General features: G+C 42.0%; 3 protein-coding genes across 6 annotated transcripts in view; 2 read left to right on the forward strand and 1 right to left on the reverse strand.

Moving 5' to 3' along the window:
- LOC117144169 overlaps positions 1–18,909 on the forward strand; it is a 106,797-nt gene that overhangs the window by 64,701 nt on the left and 23,187 nt on the right. For all 4 annotated transcript variants that reach the window (XM_033309209.1, XM_033309211.1, XM_033309210.1 and 1 more), the window contains 3 exons: positions 9,114–9,236; positions 17,046–17,216; positions 17,282–17,429. In XM_033309209.1, coding sequence (XP_033165100.1) covers positions 9,114–9,236; positions 17,046–17,216; positions 17,282–17,429 — 442 coding nt within the window. The remainder of the gene's footprint in view (positions 1–9,113; positions 9,237–17,045; positions 17,217–17,281; positions 17,430–18,909) is intronic.
- Positions 11,146–12,138, reverse strand: LOC117144171 (eukaryotic translation initiation factor 3 subunit G-2). Its single transcript, XM_033309213.1, has one exon. The coding sequence runs from the start codon at positions 12,062–12,064 to the stop codon at positions 11,243–11,245; it is 822 nt and encodes a 273-aa protein (XP_033165104.1). The 5' UTR covers positions 12,065–12,138; the 3' UTR covers positions 11,146–11,242.
- Positions 12,520–13,781, forward strand: LOC117144170 (trimethyllysine dioxygenase, mitochondrial). The gene is made up of 2 exons (XM_033309212.1): positions 12,520–12,767; positions 12,827–13,781. Exons 1-2 carry the CDS (start codon positions 12,578–12,580, stop codon positions 13,729–13,731), a joined length of 1,095 nt encoding a protein of 364 aa, XP_033165103.1. The 5' UTR covers positions 12,520–12,577; the 3' UTR covers positions 13,732–13,781.

Here is an 18,909-nt window from a genome sequence, read left to right on the forward strand (position 1 = left end):
TCTACAATTTAAGGGGTATATATTATTCTGACCTACACTGTAGCCTGTGTCAGTGTCCTTCAAGTGAATCGATCTATAATTAAGATAGCTCCGATACCCGACTGAGTACCTTAGTCTGTCTGTCTGCATGGAATGGCTTCATTATGGCCACTCGGCAATGGGCTGGAATCGCACTCTCAATGAAATCCAGATAATGCCGCCTTATTTGTTTATGAAATTGACCTGCGATTATCGCTGCAGCGGAAACAGAAACTCAGACAGGGACAAAGACAGGCATATTGCGTGTGTGCTGCCTCATGAATAATACATGTGCTCGAAGTGGGCGTGGCATGTCTGCTTATGTGTCTGCCTGTGTGTGTGTGTGCCCACTCGCACAATAAAAGTTTTCCAACAGCGAAATCGTTTTGTTAACTTGTTCACAAGTGTCGGGTGTGTGTGTGGGCCAACAACTCGAAAGTCTCTGTAAAGTCGTTTTCGACTCTTTCAGCGATCCCGCATTCTCAGCCTCTAGGATCTGTTGTGAAAATCCGTTTACACAATTTAACGCACAAGTTCGACACAAAAAAAAAATGAACTTTCCACAAATGCATAAAACTTTTGTATTGACAATAAACGCCGACAAAAGACTTTCGAATATGGAAAATGCTGAAGACTTGTGATAGCCAAAGGGGCATGTTATAAAAGTGCATGCATGTAAGTATATGTGGTTCAACTCCACATTCTCCGGAAGATAAAACCCGCAGGCTGCAATGATGCTCTCAAATAGGTTTAGTTTGTTGCGAAGTTGTTTAAAGCCAGTAAGGAAATGGAAAACGAGAACTGGAAACTGCACCAAACGAAACAGTTTATACCATAAACTTTCAAACACATGTCACATTAACAAGTATTTCATATTTCTATGAGGGATGTATTAAATATATGTATTAAATATCTGTATATTAATTGAGATTTTTAGATGAAAATGTTGCCAATTTATGGGAAATAATAACTTTCCCAATATTTATTATATCTTATTCGTTTATGTCTTGTCAACCTTGTGACCAAAGTTTAATTTATTAAAAAAAAAACACATACATTTTAAGAATGGTACAATATTTTGTAGAAAAGAGCCAGAGGCAAAAGTGCATCCACTTTTATGGCATTGGCATTGGCAGACAAAAGCGTGCGAAATTCAATGAGCTGCAAAAAGCATCTAAAGTCGCTGCAGCTGCCAGATTTAAGCCAAGAAAAATGTCAGACCGCCAGCTGCGGGCAGCCAACCTGCATTTGGCCCACACTTTCAACCTGTTTGGAGTTTTCTCACCAAAAAAAAAAAATAGTGCAAATATATTTGAAAAAAGAAAACCACAAAAGTTTGGAATCCAACTGGAAGTTGACTGCGGTCTGAGCAGGCGGCAGACAAATTGCGCTCGTAAATGCTTTAAATTGTGCACTACGCTCGGTTCAAATTGAAGTTGGCAAGAAAAAGTGGAGCCGCGACGAGAACAAAACACGGCGAAACAAAAGTTGGCCAAGGAGCGTGCAAAAAATTGCGGAGCGTGTTAAGAAAAATGTTTCTGTAAGCTGCGAACAAATGCGCGACAATATTTCTGTGTGCGGGGCCAATGTGGAAATCTTCGCTTTAAGTTGCTCAACACCTTTACTTTTTACCTTTGAGTGGGTGTGCTTTCAGTGGCTGCACTTTTCCCGCACTTCTCGACTGCAGCCGGGAAAACGAGAAATGCCAGCAGCAACACTCGCCTTTTTCCGGCTTCTTCTGGCGGCATGAACTGGGTTGATAACCCAAAACCGAGTGCCACTTAAGACCAAGCCAAAGGGCTAGGCACACAGAAAATAGTTTCTTGATACATTTCTGTTAAAAATGTAAAAGTATTATATTAAAATATGAACATGATATTGAACTTCTTTTCAAAAATAAAAGCACGGCAATTCCTCATTTGTTATGCATCTCGGTTTTCCCTTGAATCATTCCCTTACCAAACTTAGTCCCCTTTTCTCCTAGTGCATGCAGTGCACACTTGAGTTCTCGGCGGCTGCAACAATTGCAAGGTGTTAAATGTCAAACTGTTAAGTTAATACTGCAGCCACCACCTCGACTTTTCAACTTCAACTCCTGAACTTCCGACGGTGTTGGATTTTTCAATTTACGGCCTCCAGTTTCGCGCTCTAATGACCTGTTTTTGAACTGATATTAAGTGGCATTAGGACACCGCTCTTGCTCGCCAACTGATTTAAGCGCCTTTGAGCGCTTTAAGGCCACGACAAGGTCAAGTTGGCTGACAGTTTGATAAGGGCAGCGCAAATTCAATAAATGCGCTGACGTAAGTCCTAATTGGACCGGTGGAAACAAGCCAAGCGAAGCACTTAAATTAATTAAAATATAATTTCGGATATCGCAGAAAGTAAACACAGTGAAATCACCGCCTCGAAGAATCCTTTTTGCTGCTGCACGACAAAGTGAAATCGAAATGGCAAACAAAGCTCGAAATTAGGTGGTCTCCGGCATTATTGTCAGAATAACATTTTTTATTTGTTTTTTTTTTTTGTGTGCCTTCCGAAGGTCGTAAATAATTTATGTAAACTTGAAGGTTTGCAACAGGAGGGGATGGTGGGCGGTGTGAGTCGGAAAATGGCAGTGGGAATTGTCGCAGACTCCTTTACACTTTGATGCTGCTGTGTTATGAATAATAACTTGGACTTGGTCCGCCCAGCCGCCTTCTTTTTGTTATTGCGTTCGAATTCCGCGTCACTCTCGTGCCATCCCGCTCTTGCGCTTTCTCCGTCTCTCTTTTGCATTTGGCAAAGCTTTGAATATTTTACGCCGGCATAAATAATTTAAAACAATGGAACACACGTAAAAAGGGAAAAGGATAATGCAGCAGACGGACAAGGTTTTTTTTCGAAAAAGCACACAAACGGGACAAAAGTGAGAGCGAAAAAGCGGGGCAAAAGAACAGGAAGATAAAATAAAACTTTATATATATATTCGTTTTTTTAACATGGCCCAGAGATGCTGGCCCAAAGACCCACAGAAAGTGCTGCAGCTCACAATCGGGGTAAAAAATGGTAAAAAGCAGCGAACACCACCCACTTTCGACCTGAGCGCAACACTTGACATATGTGCCGCCCTTTGACCTCTTTCCCCAGCTGCGGGCCGATGGCATTCCTTGTAAATGAGAAGGCAAGGCGGCCAAAACATTTGACGAACGACAAAAAATGAAATGTAAATGCTGAAAATGTTGTCTTTGCCGCGTGTGAGCCCTCTTTTTTGCCCCTCTAAGCCAGTGAGTGATGGCGGCTCAAAGAAATGTCAACACACACAAGGCTCACGCACAGACACTCCGCCCTTAGACAATTTCACTTTGACTTAACAAATAGAAAATCATTTATTCTGCATGCGCGAACGAGGACGCACTGCCATTCCGGATTCGATTTCCCACAGAGCAGGGGAGCACTCGAAAAAATGAACAATTTTTATAAAAAATTATTGATATTTAAAAGCAAATATCAAAGAATATGCGACTTGGCCTTGCTTATCAATCCATCAACATGGCCAAAAATGAAAATATTTCGAAATAGGTAAGAGCAATTAATATAAACTCCGCCAGGTGGCGCTCGTGTTTAATCTCGATACTTTAATGAAAGATTTCAAAAGTGTTTTAAATACTCAACTACTGATTGTGATAAGTTTTTTGAAATTCAAGAATGTAAAAAGATAATAATCGATATATTTCAAAAAGTTATTTAGCGACTTTTCTCTCAGTCCACGTTAGAGGCAGATGGGAACTCATCCGGAGGAGCCCGTCTCCGTCGTGATTTCAGTCCCGTGTCGAGCCTTTAGATTTATGCGCATTTTGCATATTTCTTTTCCTCCTCATTTCAAAAAGCAACAAAAGTGACTTTGGCTTCGCTCCTGATTCAGCAGCTTTTCCATTTTCCTTTTTTATTTGTGAGGGATGGCGCTCCAATTTTCATTGCGCGACTTTTATGACTTTGCCTGCCGCTGCTTTTGACTTTTATCGAATGCAAATTGTTTTATAATAATGCAATCAAATCTTTGTCAACTCTGTTTATTGATGTGTTTATTTTGTTTTGGTTTTCCTGATAATGCCGGCAGCTGAATAACGTTTAACGAGTGGAATAAATTTCAAAAGGAGCCACTTGAGTGTCAAAGTTAACAAGCTTACAATGTTTACTAATAGGTTTCCCCCGGGTCTTATTGGATGGTTTTGAATAATTTTATTTAGTAAGACAACAGGATTCTTTTTATTGACTTAGGAAACTTTTCGGAGAATAGAAATCAAATCTTTCATATTTTTCTAGATTATATACATATTTCATATCCCCACAATTATTAAGTTAAAGCCTTTTACGCATCATTTTTTACACTTTCCCAAGAAGTGCTATAATCCCAATTCTTGGCATATTCCACGTTATATAAATAAATAAAAATTGAATACTTGGAGCCGGAAAGTCCCATATAACCCCTTTCAAAGCGCAATCTTGGCCAGACCTGCACTGGTGACGTGACTAAGCCAGAATGGAAAAGACCACCCAGTGATACCCAGGCATTTGCTGCAGCGTCTCTGCCAATGTTTCCTTACTGGTACTTACACTCTTTTATTGTTTCCTGATTTCACTCCTTCGTGCTGGAAATGTACTTAAATCACGGGAAACGTGCCAAGCAACCAAACAAGGACAATAACAACAGAAGGCGACAGTTACGAGGCGAAGGAGGTCACTAGATGGTGTTTTAAGCTGGCGTCTTTTTAATGAATCGATCATCAGGCGGCGTGCTGGAAAAATAACAAATTTTATGTATCGCACAGCGGTAACTACAATTATGGAAAAACATCAATGACAATGGCAATGGCAACAACTACTACAACGCCATTACCAACCAGCCCCAACAATAACAACGGCGTGATACAGCAACAACAATAACAATAATTGTATTTACACATAATTGACCATAATCCCCAGCAGCATTCTCGTTATTCAGACCCTGTCCCCTCGAACGACAGATTTTTATGCCCGCTTTTAACAGTTGGCGGGGTATTCTGTTTGCTCTACTTTTAAGGAAATTTCTAATAAAAACTTACATAATAATAAATTCAATATATAAAATGTAACGTGATTAATTTATTAATAAAATATGTTTAATTTACCATATTATAATGAAGTGATCTTAAATATTTAGCTTGAATTTATAATAGTACAAGTAATGAGTCAATCGAATCTAAAGTTACAGGCTAACGTAAAAGTGGCTCAGCAAGAAAATGGGATATATTTCAATATCAATTACTGGGTATTTCATAGTCGTGCCGATGTCCTCGAACCTCGCATCGTGTTTTCTCTGCGGGCTCTTGTTTTCCTTGTTTTGGTTGAGGCAAGCCCAGCTTCAACACCCAATTCGGACGGTTGCCCATGAAAATGGCCGCAGGCGACATTTTATGTTGCTGTTGGTGTTGCTGTTGCTGTTGCCAGTGTCCTGTTGGTAATGTTGTTTTTACCGAGTGAGCTCTGTTCGCATTGTCCGACTGCAGTTAAATTTAAATGCCAGTGGGCGAGGCGGCAAAGACTTGCTCTCGGGCCCGGGCCATAAATTAAATAAAATGAAATGAAATAATTCGGTCACGCACTTTCAATTGTTGACATTTGCCCTAACGGCTCCGCCCGGAAGAGTATTATTACGGATAATCCAGGCGGGCTTGAAGTCGCTACTTTGATCCAGTTGGAGTCGGGAAATCAATGTTTTACACGCCGGCCCATGCAAATTGTAGGGGCTCCGTGTAGTTGGCTGTGCTGCATATTTATGGGCCGCCGAATGTCGGCAACATGCACACTGCCAAATCCACTTCATGACCGAAAATTAGTTTTTAACCCACAAAATAATCCCGAATGACATAAGGATGGCCTCGCGGCCTTCTGGTCTCCGGGCGGAGGGCGCGAACATAAAAACGCGGCAGCCACAGCGAACATATTACAGTGGCAGACCCTTCGAAACCTTCGTCCTGGCCGTAGTCCTTGCTAGCCGGAAGTTGTAAAGCTGCCATTTCTCGGCCATGTTGTTGATGTTGCCACTGCCACCGACTTGGCTTTTCGAGCAACGATTCGCGGCCTCGTAATGCGGTCATTGTTATTGCAATTGTTGTTGCCACCGGGTAGTTGGATTGTTGGGCCAGTAGCGCATTTGTTGTATTAACTTTTTCCAAGTAGCATGCAGCAGCGGCAACACCAACAATACCTCTCGAACGCCACCCCCAACGTGGGCTATAATTTATTAAAGCCTGCACCAGAGTGCTCCAGCGTCGGGCCGGCGCCCCCGGCACACAATTGAAATTTAAGCAGCAGCAGCGGCTGCATGACTGGCGCACGGGGCAGGGGGCAGGGGCAGAGGACCAAGATGGCAGAGGGCAAAGGGCAGCTCTCCAGCGAAGTAGCAGAAAATGCGAAACACTGGAGGAATCCTCCACCCACTTCCATCGCTCCGCTTGCAACGCGCCACCAGGGAAAATGGTAATCGAAATGTTCGCCGCACGAATCAACGCAAACAAGGCGCACTGAAAAAAATTTCTTATACAATATATTATTTGGTTAATTATAACTAAATTATTCACTAAAATACTTAAATATGTAAAATGTGGTGCCAAACGCATATACATATTTAACTTTAGATACAATTCCGTTTTGTCTTTTTTACCTTAAAACTTTCACTCTACTTTAGATATGCAAGCTTTTTAGTTTATACGATGCCCTTTGATTGGTGCTTAACTATAATCGAGGCATTACAAAAGGTTGTAATTATTTCTGTATTTATATTTGAAAGAGGATTAGTGAATAGAAAATTCAAAAATATTTAGGTATCAGCAACAAGGATACAATGCAATTTTCGTCTCCATTTGAAGCTCCATTTCTCCAGTGCAACGCTGAGCAGCATTGGGAGTTGGCCTGCAGCACTGGACAATTCCCAGTTCCCAGTCAATGTCTTGCCTGCCTTGCCAGATTTTTTTTCTGGCCTCTTTCTGCAGTCAAAGTTTTCGGTCGAAAACTTTTTGGGGTTCGGGGAAATAATTCATGAAACATGGCGAGCGCGAAACGCGAAAAGCGAACATTTTTGTGCCTGTGCCGAATCTGATTGTGACACAAACGAATTGTTCTGGTTGTCGTCGTCGGCGGAGTTTTGGATGTAGATGTGGAGGAGGAGCAGGAGCAGTAGCTGGGCTTGAAGGTGGGGCAGGAGAACAGGAACAGGAACGCCGGTCGGTCGCATATTTATGTGCCTATTTCGCTTTTTTTCTATGTGGCTGGGAGCATTACTCTTCTTGGCATGCAAATTTATGGTGTGTCCCAAAACAATTGTTATTGTGTTTTCAACTTTTGCTTGATTTGTGTGTTTTAAGTGATTCCAAATGGGTCGCCGGGGATTGAGCGGGTCTCCCCGGGGTCTGTTGGCAATTTGCGGCCATAAGACCATGCCCATCCGCCGGTCACCGAAGTCGTCCTCGGTAATATCTTGGCTGTCATCGAGCCAGACGCGCGCTGCATATCTCAATGCAATTCTAGGCACCCAATAACCATAAAACACTTTAAAGTCCAGCCAAACTTGCTATTTTGTCCGCTGGATTCCCCACTGACTTTTGTTTATTTGTATTTCCGCAAACAGTTCGACTGGCAGTGGCAGTCCGGGAAACTTCTGCGGCCATGCAATTGTAGCCACCGTTCTGGTTACTTCTAGGTTTTGGGCAGTAGGCCACTTCCTGCAGTCGCAGTTGCTCCTCCGCCGAGTAAGTTCAGCTGCGTCCGCATGCAATTCGTGAATTTTTGAAGGCACTTCTTTTGTTATTCCGGCTCCGGAATCTACCTCCTCCGCCGGGTTTTCCCTCCCCAACCCGACGTGCAATATGCAAACGGTCATTTCGTTAATGAGCGTGGGGCTGGTGGTTCAGGGGTGAAAAAGAAAAATTCAGAAGCAGCAGCGAACTACAACTTTTACGGGGCATCCGGCGGATGAAGTGGGTTCAGAGAAGCAGAGCGAGGAGCAGCTGGCGGAAGGACCATGACCGGTGGGCAGTGGCCATAAAGCCGACTGCTTAGATAGACAGCAGCCCGTGTTCCCAGTCGGTGCTGTCCGGATGACTTGGTTTATTTTACGTAATGAAATGAAATTGAAATGAATGTTTTATAAACGGGCTGTTTTCCCACTCTACCCATATCTCGCTATCTCACTCTAGCAGAACATAAAATTATGATAAAAACTAAGAGCTGCATATAAACATAATTGCGATTTTTTGCCACCCTGCACCTTATTCACCTCATTCTTGTCGGATTTTTCAATGAAAATCATTGTAAATGCTTTAAACAGTTCACCGTGAATTAACATAATTAAAACGCCGGCATAAATATTTATGAGCAATTTGTAATTACGCGCATAAAGACAAATACTACGGAACCAAAATATTTGAGGGACTTTACACATGGCATTTGCATACAATTGTGCGACATAAAAATATACGTATCGAAATCCTTCGCATAAAAGGATGGCGAAGAACAGAGTCCGGGGATTTAATTAAATTTGGCTTAATGTTGTCACCGCACGAGTCTTGCTGCCGCTTGTTGCGTGTTGCGTGTTGCATGTTGCTGCTGCTGCTGCTTCTGCGGCTTACGGTTGGAATTCGGTTATTAAACATTCTGCGGGTGAATTTCCTCGTGGGACTCGTACGCCAAAAATGTATCGGATTCAATTAGTATGGTGACCACAATGTCCCTCCGAAGAATAATGAGCAGAAATAAAGCCAACAAGCTTGTAGAACCTACCTGTTAATTAGATTGTTAAGGTTTATTTTCAGCTGATCCTTGGACCTAACCATATTAATAATCTCATCTTCCTGAAAGAAGAAACCCATATTTGGGAATGTAATGCAGTTTTCTATACTACCGTGGAAATATAAATGCGATATTATTTCTCTATGTAAAATGTCTTATATTCGAATAAGTAGTGTAGAAAAATGCACAGGCCTAAAATCTATATTTAGTACATATGACAATTGTACAACTCACAATTGTAAATTTAATAAAAACTCTATTTAATATGCTTCTATTTTGAATTTCAGGTTCCACCATTAAGGGCGTCGTGGCCATCCTGAACTGTATCCTAGCACGTCAGCTATGCTTCGAGGATCCCTCATGTTCGGCCATTTTGGAAATAATACCGCGCGTCTGCGGACCCATTCCAGGTAAATAAACAAACCTGCCATAAAGCCATCCCAGCCAAACATATTGAAATCAAATCGATAATTTTACCATGCCCCGATGAAATGTTTACACAAAATCGATGGGTTTTTGTGTCAAGTGTTTGCGGAGCTCTCGAGCTTTCACCTGCGGCGCTCAACGCTGATTATGCACAAGTTTTGGTCATTTGAGAATTAATTTCCGCTGCCAGTGCGAGTCGGTTGAATATATTATATTCTTTCATCGTTTTTATTTGCTTGGGGGGCTTTGTTGTTGTGGCTGCTTCGACAACTGTGTAATTATTTCAGCAATTTTTGAGGGTTTCGTGAGCAGGCGCGCGTGCAATAAAACAGTAAATAACAGTGTACACTTAAAGCGCAACAGAGACCGCGAAGGAGATCGGCCACGAAACGCCAGCGAATGGCATTTGAATATTCAAATGCCCCCGAGAGTTTCAACGCCGTCGAGTCGATGGCCTGTTTCTGCAGTACCCTGTACAATGGGGGAGATGGGGGTGCTCTGCACTATAGCGCACAGGGCGTATGAGTAATATTTCAAAGCACATAATATGCTGTGTGCGTATACTTAGTGGTATAGCCTTCTGGATTATTTTGTTCAAAGTTTGTCAGTATTTTAATATTTAAGTGTCTTATTCTAATTCAAATTATTCAAATAAATATTATTTTTAGCCGGTAATCGAATATGTTTAGTTATAAGTTACGACAGGTAAAAGTTAAAAATGAAAATGTTGAATAGGAAAAACGAGAAACATGACTTCTTTATGTAATTCACATATTTTTGTATGAATAGTTTGTAAACATTCGTTATTGAAATTAAAAGTAAAGTAGGCAATTTAAATATAACTTTAACTCAAACTACTGGGTATTTCTTATTTAACATTTGACTTTTAATCTTCTGTTTGTTTTTCTCTGGAAGAGTGAGTAAGTGTGTGCGTGCGGTGAGCGCACATGACCTGAAGGTGCAAAATGAAAAAGAAATGCGTGGCTGAGGGCGTACTCCTTACCAGGGCGCCCACCTCATGCTCCTCTCACGGACTCACCTGTCAAGCCGCCCATCTGGCCACCCATTCATTCGCCTTCCACCTATTCATTCTGCCGCTCAAACAAAGGCCGGCGACGAACGAATGAGCGCGCCGCAGAAAAAGTTAATTTATAAATTATTCAGTAATTTGTTTTAGACTCTGCTTTAGCTGCTACCCATCCCATACCACCGCAACAGCAACAACAATGGAAATAAATTTCTTTTGTGCCTGGCTTTGATCCGCCCCTTATTCAAAATGTGTATCTAAGCCGGGACTTTTCCGCGTACACTATCCACCGACCACTCATTGCCGGTTCAACGTCATGGTCGCGTAGCTTGCGTCCCGTTCCGAGGGGCTCCACTCCAAGTATCGTGCGCATAAGTCCGCTCTTATATTTAATTATTAATGTTCATTCGGTACGGCCAGCGTCTTGTGGCATTTCTCAGCTTTTGCCGCGCTCCACGGAACGCCGTGCCATCATCATCCGGCACCACGTTGGCTTCCATTTAAGTGGCTTTCACCTTTGTGCGGCTGCGGAGCAGCACGGCGAAAAAATCGCATTTAAAACGGAGCATTATCGGCTTTAGTTCGCTCAAGGCGAGCTTTCTCTTTTTTGCACTTAAAAAAAGAATCAACCTTGGATGTCCAAAAGTATATCAACTCAAAAATTGTGTGGTCCCAAAGGAACCTGACTGTTTGAACAATTTTCTCTTAAGTAACAACTTTTGCTCAACTGGAAGATGATAAACCTATCACAAAACATTCATATCTATGTTTTACCTTTAGCTTGCAAAGTAGTTAGTTAGTTCCTCTGTGATTACCGAAAAATATGTTTTCAAATATGGTTTAAAAATGAAAGTAGTCGCATATTTTTCAGGGTGTACCAGTATTTTATTTTGATTTCACTGCCACCGCAGCTCATTTCCGTTCTCGAATAAGCAGAGAAGCGAATACACAAGGCTATACCCATTACGGCTGAGGCTTGGACCACTCGACGCAGAGGATCAAGTGGTCGTAGCCGTGGCCATTAAGGACCTCAATGGCGGCAGCTGCATCCTGGCGAAACTTGAAGTGCACGTAGGCGAATCCCTTGCAGAGGCCGCTGTTCTTTTCGCGCGCCAAATACATCTTGGTGTGGGGTCCGATTTTCTTCACCAGCTCCTCGAGATCAGTCTCGGTCATGGATTCGGATAAGTTTGAGATGCGAACTGCCGACGAATCGTCCCGATCGCGTCCCCGTCCCCAATTTTTGCTGCCAGATATGCCTCCGCCGTCCTTCATAAAGGGTGGCACATATTTTCCGGTCTTGCTGGGATCACTTATAGCGGCAGCTGCAGCGGCATTGGCCTTGGTTTCCATCATGGTCTTGCTATCCATCGAGGTGCCCTTGTATGGACAATTGACACTCCAGTGCTCGCCATTGCAAATGCGGCACTTGGCGATGTTCTTGCCGGGATCAAGTTGGGTTTCGTGGGTCTGGTCGAACTCTTTGGAGCCGATGAACTGCATAAGGATCTCCTCGGAGGCCATGGTCGTCTGGGAATTGGGTCCGGGCTTGTCCGATCGCGAATCCCCAAACTTTACCCAGTTGCGACGTCGAGCCACAGCCTTCGGAACAATCTGCTTTTCGATCTTGAAGGTGCGCACCACTTTCACCTTCTTGCCATCATCGTTGAACTTATACTCCGTCACGTACTTGTAGTCGCCCTTAATGTACTCATTAGAAGGCGGCAGTCCATCCACATAGTCTGCATCCACCTCATCGGCCCAGGAAGTAATAAAAGACTTCATTTTCTATGATTTCCTACACAACCGGTTCGAAATGAATTAATAACTGAGTTTTGACACTTGCATTTTACTTAGCCTATTGAGATGGGATTTTATTCCTTTTAAAACACTATATTTGAAATTTTACATATTAATATTTTTATTTGCTTCAATAATGATTTTTAATGAAAAATACATCATCTTGAGTAGCAATTCAATAAGATTACATTTCAACAGAAACATAGCACGACTAAATCAAATAATCTATCTTGAATATATTATACATTTTTGAACTAAATTCAAAATATTATTAGTAGTGCTTAATAATTACAAATTGTCTTTAATTTTAATATATTCATTTGTATTATAATTTTTCCGCAAACAAATAAGTTCTTATCTCTGGCTTGAGCGAGAGTGCAAGCAATCGCTCTCATACTGATAAGAGTACACTTGAAAGCGAGCTGAAACTTAATCAGAAATTGAGCTATTAGTTTACTTTCACTCCTCTAATCCGTCGGTTGTTCTATTGGCTTTAACATGTTGCTTTTGAAGCACCCGAAAACCAGCCAATTAATAGAAATCAATGAGTTTTGGCTCCGTGATCATTGTCGATGTGGGGAGTGTCTAAATTTCGAAACAAATCAGAGGCGTTACGATGTTTTAGATATACCAGCTGATGTGATGCCACTAGATGTCAAATACGAAGGGTTGAATCTACAAGTGCATTGTAAGAAAAAATTGATGTAATGTGCACCTAGTTTCGATTTTATTTGAGTGCGATTTTAGGGAGTGATGCTCACCAGTCGAACTATGACCTGGACTTTATCTTCAACTCACAGCTGGAGAGGTTGATTGATCGGCGATCAAAGTCCACTAATCTGACACCCTGGAATCGTAGCATTATCTTGCAAAACGAACGGCACATACGATTCCCATTGCCCCAGCTGGTTTCCAGTGATAACGAAGTCAGATCACTGGTTGAATCTCTCGTCCGTTACGGCATTGTCTTTATCGATGACGTGGCTCCCACCGCGAATATGACTGAATTGGCTCTGCGACGAGTTTTCCCCCTTATGAAAACGTTCTTTGGCGAAATGTGGACTTTTAGCGATAACCCCGATCACGCGGACACCGCTTACACCAAACTTTACCTGGGTTCCCATACGGATAATACCTACTTCTGCGATGCAGCCGGACTACAGGCTCTACATTGCATTGAGCACTCGGGATCGGGTGGCGAAAATTTCTTTGTTGATGGTCTGCATGTGGTTCACGAACTGAAACGCCGTTATCCCGCCGCTTATGATGTACTTTGCAGGGTCCAAGTTCCTGGGGAGTACATCGAAAAAGGGGAGCACCACTACCACACTGCCCCCATTATACAGGTGGATCCACTGACTCAGGAATTTGTTCAACTCAGACTAAATGTATATGATCGCGCCGTGTTTAATACCATCCCTCAATCCGAGATGGCCGAGTTCTACGACAGTCTTCGCCAACTTTTGCTGATTGTTAGGGATAATCAACAGCAGTGGGCTCTCAAGCTATTACCCGGCAGCATTGTTCTTTTCGATAACTGGAGAGTACTCCATGGTCGAGAGGCATACACAGGAAGTCGTACCATGTCCGGTTCCTACGTGCAGCGCACAGATTTTCTCAGCAAGGCTCGAGTGCTGGGAATTATTGACTGAAAGTTTATTGAAAAATACCCAATGTATACAGAATTAAAACCTTTTATGAACAAAAACTAAGAAATTATGATTTGTTTTCTATACTTTCTAATGCTTCGAATATTTCTATAGCATTTATATACATACATGTATGTATTATGTATATTCCGTACCGTCTTTTATACTTCCTAAAATGGGAAAGTTTCATGTGGATAACTTAAACACTGAGAGACTAGTTTGTGGATAGATGAACATGTAACATTGATCAAGAATACATATACTTTACATGTTCGTAGCTGACTTCTTCACTTCAATACAAGTGAAATTATTATACCTTCAGCATGGATATTAATATGAAATGATTGCTAAAATAAGAACATAGTTTAAAATCGGGCCATTTATCAGTAATAGAATACATTGTTAAAGAAACTTGGAGTCTAGAATCGTTGTGTATAGAAAAAAAACTCCCAAATTGTTCCAGCATATTTTTCTTTTTCTGAAGGGAGTCCCATTCCAATTCAATTTCGATTGCAAATGCTAACGCATCACAATAAAAAGTTACGATTACAATTGCTGGCCAGCGTCTAATTTTTGTCATAGGGGAGGTGGATCGCATACAGAAAACCGGCAACAAAAATCATTTGGCATTTGTTTTTATGGCCAGCGTCTCATGTGGGTTTTCTGTATTTGTGTGCGAGTGTGTGTGTTTGTGTTTGGCATAAACAAACGCACTTTGAACTTTTTCATTTAAAAGTGAGATTACTTTTTGTTGGCCGTGCAGGTTAATGGCTGTCGCGCTGCTGTCCTTTAAATGTCCTCCAAATATGGATGTGCCTTAAAGAGATCCGGCAAACGGCGAACGTACAGTGTCTGAATATTTATGATAATTGCATTTCATGCAGGTTTTCCCGCTCGCTTTTCCCGTATTTCACCCAGCTCTCATATGCGCGGGCACGACCGGGAAAAGCCTTTAAAAGCAGCTTCGATGCCCCAGCTGGGCGATAAATATATTTTTGCTCGCTTTTCCTTCGGCGGAAGTTGCAGCGCAGCAGTCGTGCCTTTGCATGGCATACTTTTCGGCATTCCACTTCCGTTTTAAAACGCTGCACTCACTTTGAGCCACCGGGGCACTTGTCGATGGTTCAATAAAACCAACAAGCACCACGGACATGAGCATGGACACAAAGGACACACACATGTGTTCTCGGAACAGGAAACAGGACATTCCGGCCGAAATAGTTCAAACACAAAGTGCCTGCTTGACTCACTCGTAATTAATACGCTCGATCATAATTTATATGCCCTTCAATGGCTGCTAAACTTAATAAATGACTCATAAATTTCACCTACAGACGCCATAAAAAGCCGAAATATAATAAAAACAATGGCCAGACCAAGGCAGCACGAACAAATATCAAACTAAAATCAAATAAAACACGGCAGGAAAAACTGGCGAGCACACACAGTCAGGTGGCAGCAACAAACAAACAAACAAAGAAATCATTGAACCAATTCAGCGACCAACTCAACAACCGGAAACGCGTTTCGAATAAAAACGAATTGAGGACTTAACAATAACAGTAAAAGGCAAGGGCAATGGCGGCGTCAGTTCAAAAAAAAAAGAAGAAAAAACACAACAGCAAATGGCGTCGCTTGATGGCGACGAAGCATAAAAACCACTCGCCTTGGCTTTATTTTTTATGGGCGCCCAGCATGCAATGACGAAACCAAAGCCAGGTGCCACTAACCAAGGAAAACCGATGGCCAGGACCTGCGGCTCAAGCGAATGGCATCTAGTTAGCCGACCACCCTTCAAATGCACTTACCACACGGAGAGAAAGAACGGAAATATAAAGTATATACATTATTTAAAAAAAAATAGCTTATGTTTATTTAGGGAAATAAGTTCAGTCAGTCAGTCGTGTTTGTCTTGAATTTGTACGTATGAAATATGTGTATGTATTTTTGTTTACATTCAAAGAAGCATTTTCCATTTCCTTGCCCATGGAGTAAACAAGCTGCGTTTCCCTTTGATACGCAGCCAACGAGTTTTAATTGACACCACAAGGGACCTCCCTAAATCCCCAAATCCAAAAACCAGAAAGGACATCGACACGAAAAAAAAAATAAAACGGTGCGGAAGCAAGGGGCATAAAAATGATGGATGCCTGAGAAAAATGTCACTTGTTGCGCAGTCGATGTCAGTGTTTCGATGTGTGCGTATGTGCTGGCCAACATCCAGCCCCAACGAACTCCCCTCTGCAGGAGCAACTTTATGTTCAACTAGCAAATAATCATGTCCGGTCTGCATGGGACAAGGGCGTTATTGGATAGGTCGTGGGGCAATCACAGGGGTCACCGAAAGGGGGCTCAGTTTGGTTCGGTTCGGGTCAGTTGAGTGACGTGAACCACATGGCGTGGTGGCCACCACTGCCACCACTACCACCACTACTCGCTTCCCATTATGCCGGACGGACTCCCATTGTCCGGCAGTTTGCTTGTTTTGCTTTTTGGCGATTTTACGGCTTATGACGAGCCAAACGAGTCCCTTTCCCAGTTCCCAATGAGTGTGTGTGCGTCTCCGGCTCCGCTGGCCGTGTTTGTGAAGTGTTGGCGTAGCCGGGTTTATTAGTAGGGCTTATGTTTTATGGCCAAAAGGACAATAGATGGCCAACAGATGTTTGCCTTTTGTTTGACGCAGCAGTTGGAGCAGTAGTGGTTGTCATATGCTCGAATAAGCTGTCACAGACCCACACACCGTACAGTCTATGTGTTACACATAATTTATTATGTTATAAAATATTATCCCGTCCACGCTCCCTGCGCATCGCTTCATTGGGCGCTTAAATCGACCGTTTTGTTTGGAGACTCAATTATTCATATAGCAGTTGTTGTAACCTCTCTCTCGGCCCTTATTATGACATGTGTCTGGTTTGTAGTTGTCTCGCTGCCATTTATAACTACTGTCATGGCCCAAACCTGCACTGAAAGAAATTGCATTTAAATCGAAGAGAAAGCGCTGTATTCCAGCTCCTCATCTATCCGATACCCGCTACTCAGAACCGTGCCAACATTACGATTAAACAACAAATAGAAATAAATAAAATTATATTTTTATTTAGTTTTGTAACTATTATTTGGGAAGTGTACCCATTCATATCGCTGGTAATCGATGTGCAGAACCAAAAATGAACCAGCACGACATTTAATGTCAAAGTTTAAGCACTGCTGCCATTTATAGATCATTAAGCATACCCACCCAATCCCGAAATGGATACAAATGCCACTCACTTGCGACACCATGTAGTACTCAATATCCTTTCTTCCACTTGCAGTGTCCTGCAGCACAGTGACGGTGACCAAGTGTCAGGCTGCCCTGCGCACCCTGCAGGCCTTCCAGTTCTTCCGGCCCACCTGCCTGTGCAAGGAGCCCGGAATGGATCCGGACTGCAATCACTTTCGGGACTTTCTCTTCGATCATCCATGCGGATTTGTGCTGAAGAAAGGTGCGTCTAAAATAAATGTAGTTAGAATTAACCTTGTTAACCAACCATAAACTTTGCATATGCAGCCGAAAAGGATCCGTACCCCATTGATGCCCTACCAACTTGCAACCATGCACTTTCCGTCTGCCAACAGGAACGCAAATGTCTAAAGCTCTTCGAGGACTTCAAAACGCATTGCAAAGTGCGCGACAACAAATGCAAAATGGAAAACAGGTAAGCCATGTCCTTAAAATTTAGAATTCTTGATTGGATTTTTGTTAAATATATGTGGTTTCAGTGAGGTAAATTTGTATGTATTCTGTTGATTACTCATAAATGCGGTGATTATTAAATACAAAAATATATAAAACGCACTATCAAAGAAATTTAAGATTTAGCTATGTTTTTAAATTCAAATTATATAGTCTTTACCAAGTTAATGAAAGACATCGCCTAAATATACTTTTTTTAGAAATGTGGTAGAGTTCTGTAGAAGAATATGCTTAAAAACACTTTATCGGGTTGCCTTTTAACCACTTTCAAACATGCATATCGATCAAAAATTCATATTAGTGTTGTCAGCCATTTGCCGAACAAGAGATAATTAGATAGTGGCCCGATTACAGAGTGAAACGTTGAAAATTTAACCAACGGGCGTTATATTAAATTGACAGCTTTATTTTATGGCAAGAGCCATTACTATTAAAATATAAGTCAAATTATGAAAATGGAAAATCGAAGTCCACTACCAAGCACCATTTCTGATAATGAAAATTAAATTAAAACGTGTTTGACTTAATAAGAAAATTGATTTGCCCCATGCCGCAACGTGATTGTGCCGCTTAATGGTTAACGGCAAATGCAATTTGCATTGGCAGTTGGCAAAAAGTGGAGAAGATTGAGTGTAGCAACGTGTTCTTCCATTCGGGCTTAAAAAGGGGAAGAACCACCAGCCACCTTGCAACATTCAATACTTGCGCTTATTGGCAAAAAACACAACGCACACAGCACTGAAAGCAAAAAGCAGACAGCAGCGTAAACAGGAGTCAAGTTGAGCGAACAGAAGGCGAAATGAAACTTCCTGCTTGCCGGCATCTTGCTGCTTCCTTTAGCCATCACATATCCTTACTGACGCGATTTCCTCCTTGCCAGGACTCGGCTGGCTCCTTGCCTCGATGGCTCGATGGCTCGTTGCCTCGATACACTTGAATACAAACGTTCTGAATGTTTTAATAACTCGAAATGACTTTTTGCGGCGGCACTGGGGAGTTGGGCGGTGGGCGGATGGAGAGTGGGGAGTTGACTTCGGAGCAGACTTTCAAACTTGGTCTTAAAGTTCTCCACATCCACTTCAACTGGCGCCTCCTTCATCCCTCCAACCCAGCCTAAAACTTTCCGCACGCATGCCAGGCATTCTGGCTGCGGGTTTTTGGTTCGGGCTGAGATCCACCTATGCGATAAAATATTAATTGCAGCGCCGTGTGGGTACACTCGGAAAAATTTAGGGTCTTAAAGTACATTTTAAATGTTTAAAATATGACATAATAAATACAAAAGAGCTTAATAGGTAGAACAAAACTAGCAATTTCGTAAGTTATAACGAATAGTTGAAATAGAAAATCAAACAAAATGCAAATACTAAGCTCTAGTAATTGTTAGTCAAAAAATAGGAATAATTTTATTCTAATAGCATTATATATTTTTTAAAGAGTTA

Source organism: Drosophila mauritiana, chromosome 3R, assembly GCF_004382145.1.
Source record: "Drosophila mauritiana strain mau12 chromosome 3R, ASM438214v1, whole genome shotgun sequence".
Classification (NCBI taxonomy): domain Eukaryota; kingdom Metazoa; phylum Arthropoda; class Insecta; order Diptera; family Drosophilidae; genus Drosophila; species Drosophila mauritiana.

Excerpts from the sequence above, each read along its gene's own strand:
- LOC117144171 (XM_033309213.1), bottom strand. The coding sequence starts at position 12,064 with ATGAAGTCTTTTATTACTTCCTGGGCCGATGAGGTGGATGCAGACTAT.
- LOC117144170 (XM_033309212.1), top strand. The coding sequence starts at position 12,578 with ATGTTGCTTTTGAAGCACCCGAAAACCAGCCAATTAATAGAAATCAAT. Across the intron at positions 12,768-12,826 it reads GTTGAATCTACAAGTGCATT|GGAGTGATGCTCACCAGTCG; the intron begins GTAAGAAAAAAT and ends GTGCGATTTTAG.